This window comes from Saccostrea cucullata, unplaced genomic scaffold (assembly GCF_032062105.1).
Source record: "Saccostrea cucullata isolate Sc308-1 unplaced genomic scaffold, CSIRO_AGI_Scuc_v1 ctg1813, whole genome shotgun sequence".
NCBI lineage: Eukaryota > Metazoa > Mollusca > Bivalvia > Ostreida > Ostreidae > Saccostrea > Saccostrea cuccullata.
This window is the reverse complement of record NW_026923580.1, coordinates 32,756-40,539: the sequence shown is the minus strand read 5'-3', so window position 1 is coordinate 40,539 and position 7,784 is coordinate 32,756. Positions and strand designations below refer to the sequence as shown.

The 7,784-nt window shown below is 30.4% G+C and overlaps 1 protein-coding gene across 1 annotated transcript; it reads right to left on the bottom strand.

Moving 5' to 3' along the window:
- Positions 1-599: 599 nt before the first annotated feature.
- Positions 600-7,138, bottom strand: LOC134264405 (general transcription factor 3C polypeptide 6-like). The gene is made up of 5 exons (XM_062746697.1): positions 7,064-7,138; positions 3,339-3,419; positions 2,486-2,594; positions 1,566-1,730; positions 600-1,044 (listed from the first exon to the last, which is right to left on the bottom strand). Exons 1-5 carry the CDS (start codon positions 7,091-7,093, stop codon positions 944-946), a joined length of 486 nt encoding a protein of 161 aa, XP_062602681.1. The 5' UTR covers positions 7,094-7,138; the 3' UTR covers positions 600-943.
- Positions 7,139-7,784: the final 646 nt, after the last annotated feature.

Below are 7,784 nucleotides of genomic sequence, written 5' to 3'. Positions count from 1 at the left end.
ATTCAGATGTCAACTACGAAAACACTTCATAGAGGAGAAAGGGATTTTTTGAAATCTTTCCTTTTTTGCAGTTGAGGTAAGAATTTGGAAGAATAAATCGAGAATCGAGCACACTTTTTTGTGCGCAATAAATATACAGTTTTTTCAATGGGTGGCACTGTAGCTATCAATATATTTTTTCGGAGAGCTACAGATCTGCAGCTGATAAATGTTGACCTTAAATTCTCCCCTTTATCTTTACATTACAACAATATGTAGAATTTTCAAAATATTAGAATACAAACTTTCAAATATATACACACAAATTGACAAATAATTATTCTGTACTTTTAGAAGTATTTATTAATAAAATTGCAGATATTATGTCACAAAAATCACAATTTCGTCAAAATTCATGTATATCTTACACGAGTATTACAATACACCGTTTCACGATAACTGCGTTACTGCTCTTTTGCAGGGCAAAATGATAGATTTTGGTGAAATATGACGTAAAAGCAATTGTTTAAAAAACGTCATTTAATTATCTATCAACAAAAACTCCGCCAAACGTTATTATTTTGCTCTGCAGAAGAGCAGTACCGCAGTTACCGTGAAGGGGCTAATTGACAACAAAATTCAATTTTGTCATGCATTAAATTAAAACAAACACTCATTAGTTTCCTTCATTTTTTTTAGAGAAGGTTTTAAGCACATGTGTATATGTCAATTTTAAATTCTTTCTGCATCACTATTTGTTATCCTATAAAATATTTCGCAAACCTTTGCATGAAACAAACACAGCATTATGGTTCTGTCCACCCATTAACATACACCCTGATAACAATCCATGAATTGCACACAGATCTATCACTGTTCTGCTCATTTGAAACACTTTTGGCTCTCCATACATTTACTGCTCACTTCAGCATCAATTAAATGACCTTCCATGTACCTTAGGTACTTATGTGACCTCTGAACTAGTCTCTTCGGCAGCAGGTTTGTTACAGTCATTCCCATTGGCTGGATCATCATTACTGCTCTGATTTTTTGTATCTGGAAGATCTATATAAAGAAGGAGAAAAAAAAAAACCTCAAATAAATAATAGAAATATTTTTTATTCTCATTTGAAGCAGCATATGCATGAACATTTTCAAGAATGTAGATACAACAATGTAATATGTATAAAAAAAAAAACAATTTAATTATAAATATTGACAAGGTTCATTTACATATCTAGTCATTTTACTCCAATTAAATTTCACATTCTCAGATAATGATTTTTTTTAATCATAATTTTTCATTTTTGTTCAGTTTAGATTTATAGGTTAAAGAATGCTACTTTTAAAACTTTTTGCAGTTTAGTACAGGTACTTTTCACCAACTAATTTAATCACATGGAAAAGACGGATATTGATTTAAGGATGTAAAAGGGGGAGGTGAGTGAATTTAAGTCAATGATACTACACAACACTTTGGTTTTCTTTTGAAATACAGAATTATATCTATTAATTTGTTAACTAATTTAAAAATAGCATATTACATGTAATAGGAGATTATATCTATTCCTATTTCAAAAGTTTACCTTGTTGACTTGTACCAGCATTAGCAGTTTTTGATTTCTCAGCACTAGTGGAGCTTTCTTGTATTTTTGGTGAGATGAATGTTCTGTGCATGTCTAATTTTCTATCTAGACAGGAAACAACTTCTAGTCCCACATGATTGTTTGAAACATTTGCATTATTTCCATCTGAAAAATTAGACTTCAGCATGATCTTACAATTATTACTGTGCCATCTGTTCTAAGAGAGACAACTCCTGTATGATTGAGTAATTTCTTTTCAACAATTTACATTCCTACACATTTAGAAGAACTTCCTTACAAATAATTACAATTATTTTTAAAGATGTGTCTTCAGGTAGCAACAAAATATAATGGCATTGTAGATAGAATTTCCCTTTGAAGTACACTCACTTCAACAGTACAGTTGATTAAATGATTTCTTCTTGATTAAAATAATAAATGTGAAAAGCAATCTCATTTATTAAGGAGGGCAACTGCTCTAATGACATGGCAGGTTGCAGTTATGTAGAGGTTCACTCCTTATTTACATAAATACACAGTATGCTATTGTATGTAAATGTACAGTAGAAATTTTGCTAGATAATTACAGCCAGACCAAGAAGTAATCCTGCATGGCTAAGAAATCAAATTTATCACCTTCCCTAATTAGTATAATATATATCCACCTTGTCATTATATGTATAGTAAAACTTGGTTACAACAAATCAGTCTAGTCACTGAGACCTGTAAATTACTTCACATTAACTGTAATTCGTTATACATTGTATCCCTGCAAGGAATTTGTTGAATTAAATTTATATAGTTGGGGATCCAAGATAACTTTGCTGTATGCATGAATTCACAATATCTGTGTTCATACTAAACGAGTTTAACTGTACTCCTTATTTTAATTGAATTATTACAATATTAAAAGTTTCTACCTTTAGGCTTTTTCTCCTCAAAAATGAGATAGGATCCCACGGGAGCCACATATTTTCCAGAAAAGGTGTAGTCATCCACCTGCAGATAAGGTGTCTCTGTTCCTATTCCCTGGAGAAAACAGATATTACTTCAGTTCTTCATTTGGCTCACATATACGAAAGGATATGTTGAAGTCTGACAAATGTCCCAACAAATATTCTTTCAGTAATATTTTACCATCAGTATCCCAAACCCTTGGACATCTCAGTTCTCTTTCCAGTGGAATTCAAGGCAGTCTTCATGAAAACTTTTCAAACTTACTGGCCTGTCGGACCAGTGAACTTTCAAACTTTACTAGCCCACCAAAAATTTTACTGGCCCCCTTAATTTAAAACAATGAATACATACTTTATAAATTTAAACTTGCTTGCATGTGTAACTACTTCCACTTTAGAAAAGCTGCTATTTTTCACTCTTTGCCGTAAGTTGTAGGATACTCCCTTATTTTATGTACAAGCTAATTGTTAGTCTAGTTAGTTCCGGCTGTTACATAATACATCCATGTTATGTATAACAATAACAAATGCTTGTTCTTTTTATGTAATATATTAATTAAATTTATGTATGTCATATATTAATTAAATTTACGCAAGCAAGACAGTTAAAATATATTAACTGTGTATGATTGTGATAATCAACAAGCTCATCGGACTTCTTGAATTTTGATTGTCTCTGACCCAACAACAAAATTCACTGGCCTCGATCTTCAGACCAGTGAGTTTTCGTGAAGACTGTCAAGGTATTGAGTTTGATTTTTGATAATGTTTAAGTTTTTTTGGCAAAGAATAGTTTTTAATTATTGTTTCAACTCACTAAAACTTTGCAGTTGCCTTCAGCTTTCTGGAGAAAGTCTGGTTCTAAAATCCCATGAAGTTCAACCAACAAGCTTTGCTCCTGTAATTATAGAAATATTAACTTAAGATACACTCACTCAGTATGCATGTTTTAAATACAAATTTTAACCCTTCCAATGATTCCTTCAATTGGGAAAAGGGTATTCCCATAATTTTTTTTTTTATTTAAGAAATTGAAATTTTCTCTGATTTATGAAAAAAAATTTCAACAAAGTGATAGTATCAATAAGATTGAAACTGACTCGTTTAATTTGGGGAGCAAGGTTAAGTTAATGTTATTATACTTTTTTCCCTTTGTATAAAGAATGAAAAAAAAACTGGTATGTCAATTGATACCTGCTTCTATTTCTAATAAAAAGATTTTCTTTTTGAATAAAAAGATAGACATCACATATATTAGAAATAAGCACAAAACTGTGACATATAATTTAGCAAAAATATATAAGATATACAGCTTAACTCGCTCGGGGCTAGTGAATTTTATGGGTGGGCAAGTGAAATTTTATCAACCACTTGCCCGTGGGCAAGTGACTTATCAAAAGGTTGGGCACAGTTCCTTTTTCAGGGAAGTTTTACTATAAAAGGGAACTACAGTGTATTACTCTTTTCAGTAGTAAAAACATTACTGAATTCGGGAATTTTCACTCGTTTAGCCTAGTATTCTTGTGTTTGTTTTGAATAAAAGATAAAGTGCAAGAATATTTTCACATCCTCTAAATATTTATTGTCTATAAAGTGTACATGTGTGCTAAAAACTGCAATATTTATTGCTGCAAAAAGCTGAAAAAGAGTGGTGAAATATTTCTATGATAGATTTCTTGCAGAAGCTTACCTGTGTTAAAATTGTGAGATTGAATACATTCAGCACTTGATAACTCATTCATGAGATTATTCGTTCTAATTTAATTTCATACTGTTTCTTTAAATGACATCGTAAAAAATTTTTAAATACCATTTCTTCTTTTACAGATGAAAATAATAATTTGAAATATTAAATTTCAAACAATATTCTTTTAAAATGGTTTAGAATGAATGTCCTCATTAGATTCCATATTTTTAGTACCATTCATCAACAGGGAAAATGATTAAATCTCACCTTACTCTTGTCTGCAACACTGAAGGACTGAATTTTTCGGTCAGCGAGGTTCGTTTAATAATGATTAAACACATCACATCGTATTTTTTATGCACTTTTTATTTAATAAATGGATTTCAGGCATTATTAAAAAAATGTGACAACAATTACCGAATTGAGTAATGTTTTTATTACTGAAAAGAGTAATAGTTCCCTTTTATAGTAATACTTCCCCAAAAAAGGAACTGTGCCCAACCTGATCAAAAATAAAATCAATATGTATTAAAGCCATAAATTTAAAGCTTTATAGCTATAGCATAGGATCTACTCAGTATTTGTCTTGCTCTGTTTTGAAATATTTATAAATACAGTATTAGTTTATGGTTGGTCAAGCAAAAATTAAGGTAGCGCTAGTGAATTTTGACCATGTACATGTACTTGCCCTTGGACATTAGTCCGAAAAATCTGACGTTTTCCTGGCTTTTTTAAGATTTTGATATTTTACACGCCAGGAAAACATCAGAACCAGCGGCAATACGAAAACTGGAAATTTCACCGTCTTCAACTGGAGTTGATTTTCGATACTTGTGAACCGAACTAAATGCCGAAATCAGAATTTATCAAAAGCACAATGCCTCTAGTACTCACCAATATCGATGAAAAGAAAATATCACTCAACATTTCGTAACAGGAAATGCTACATTTTAAAATGCACGAAATGAAGACAAATCTCGACAGTGTGATAAAACCTTTTTCAAAGGATTATTTATTTTATAAATGAACCATAAAACTATATTGGTAAGTTCTTTAAGTATTGTACTATTGGTAACTATTAACTTTGAAATTTAATTCAGTTCGCAAGTATCTAAAATCAACTCGAGAATGCCGCCTACGGTTGGAGGCGGCGATTTCCCAGTTTACGTAATGGCGCCGATTCTGACGTTTTCCTGGCATGTAAAATATCAAAATCGTAAAAAAGCCAGGAAAACGTCAGATTTTTCGGATTACTTGGACATGTGCCTTAAGGAGGAATGCCACACCAAATTTTTATTTTATAGATCTCTGAGTCAACCTTTTTAAACAATTGTTTCAGCACTGAAAGGCCGACATAAGATATTTTATATAAATTTTTTTGTATTTTTTTTTAAAAAAGTGAAAAAAATTATTTCCATCAAAATAAGCCGCTTTCTTGTAAAATTTTCGCTGTAAATTAATGCATCACATTAATATCTAATAAAATATGTGTAGAAAAGCCGTATAGATATTAAATTTTTTAAAATAAAAAAATATTTATGAAAATAAAACACATAATTTGTGAATATTTTTTAAATTTGTGGTTAAAATTTTCTTAAAACCAGGCACAATTGGGGAGAACATGTTCGTTAATTATTTTTTTAAAAGAAATTGAAACGAAATGGCCAAAATTTAGAGAAATTAATTTTTTTTAAATTTTGGCCGATCCCGATCAAAATTAAACCGATCCCAACCATAATTGTATATTTATTGCAAATAAATACATTTCCCCAAGAACACTAGTCTGATTAAGTGTAATAAGGATTAAAACATTAATGAACTTGACAATAAAATAGATTTCTTCATTGTAAATACAGTAAATTAGCATTTTATTAATTTTGTATTAATTTTGATAGGGATCAGCTTAATTTTGATCGGGTTAGGTCCAAATATTAAAAAAAATTAATTTCTCTAAAATTTCTCAATTTCGATTCAATTTCTTTTAAAAATATGTTTGACAAACATGTTGTCCTCAGTTGTGACTAGTTTTATGGTGATTTTAACCATAGGTTTAAAAAATATTCACAAATAATGTTTTATTTTCATAAATATTTTTTTATAAAAAAATTAAAAAGTCTAACAATCCTTTCTTTACATATTTTATTAAATATTAAAGCCATATATGGCGTAACTGATCAAAAAAATATATTTTTGAAAAATACAAAATTAAGTAAAGAAATATAGTTAATACATTCAAATTAAAGCTTTTCATATAATTCTGAACACGGAGAACACCTCGTCTCATCTAAAAATACAATTTTATCTTCTCTGTAATGTGTTATTTAAATCTTTTGTATTTTCTTCCGATACGGAGAAAATTCTGAGAATCAAATTTAAATTGTGATATCTTTATAACGCAATCGACTTAGATTTTGTAATTTACGGAAAAGTTCTATCTTTATATAAAGTAATGACACAAATAATAAGTTCTTATAATTTTAGTCTAATAATTTCCATTGCACATACGCCATATATGGCTTTAATATGATACATTCATTTACAGCAAACTTTTAACTCGAAAACATCTTAGTTGAATTTATTTAATTTTTTTTTCATTTTCTTTGAAAAAATACAAAAAAAAAAATCATATAAAATAATTAATAGTTAATATCGACCTTTCAATGCTAAAACCAATGTTTAAAAGGATGACTCAAAGATCTATAAAATAAAAAGTTGGTGTGGCATTCCACCTTAAAAATCTATTTGTCAGCCCCTGGGATATATCAATGTTCTGTGTAGGAAACATGCATATTTTCAAACATTAGTAGGCCCTATTAATGTTCAAGTAAATAAAAACAACATTGCGTCTTAAATACCTCCTCTTCCCACTCTTCTGAGGAATCCATTTCTCATTCTTTGATTTTCACCACCGTGACCACGTCTACTTTCATTTTTCATGAGTTAGGAATACCGATCCCGATGTATTTAATGGAACAAAGGTAGGGTTTTCTCCATAGGCCTTCTTTTTATATACAGTGAATATGCCATTTTTGAAAACGTGCTAATTTCGGCGAATTTTTATTTTTATTTTAATGAGGGTATTCAGGCACACATAGAAAAACACAAAATACACCATCATGTAACCAAGCGCATTTTTATATTTTTTAAAACGTGCTATAATTTCGGCGAATTTTTATTTCTATTTTAATGAGGGTATTCAGGCACACATAGAAGAACACATAATACACAAAATACACCATCCTAGCTGTAACCAAGGGCCTATGATTTTCTCTCCATCAAAAATTTTCTTACTTAATAAAATTTCACTAGCCAGGCAAATAAATGTGGAGGATGGGGCAGCTTTCCCCACTTTTTCATGATAATTTTCCATTTAGATGCTATACCCCCCCCCCCCCCACACACACACACCTTGAACCACACCCTCACCACCATTTCTTTACCTAATCCGAGATTCCTCTGACTCTAACCCCTGCTTTTATATTGTGACTTGTGCAGGGGAGAAATATAAGTCATAAATAAGTCACAATATAAAAGCAGGAGTTAGAGTCAGAGGAATCTCGGATTATTCTTTACCAT

Coding starts and splice junctions, on each gene's coding strand:
- LOC134264405 (XM_062746697.1), bottom strand. CDS start 7,093: ATGGATTCCTCAGAAGAGTGGGAAGAGGAG. Junction 3,420..7,063: donor CAGAAGAGTGGGAAGAGGAG/GTATTTAAGACG, acceptor CTATAATTACAG/GAGCAAAGCTTGTTGGTTGA. Junction 1,731..2,485: donor TGAGGAGAAAAAGCCTAAAG/GTAGAAACTTTT, acceptor CTAATTTTTCAG/ATGGAAATAATGCAAATGTT.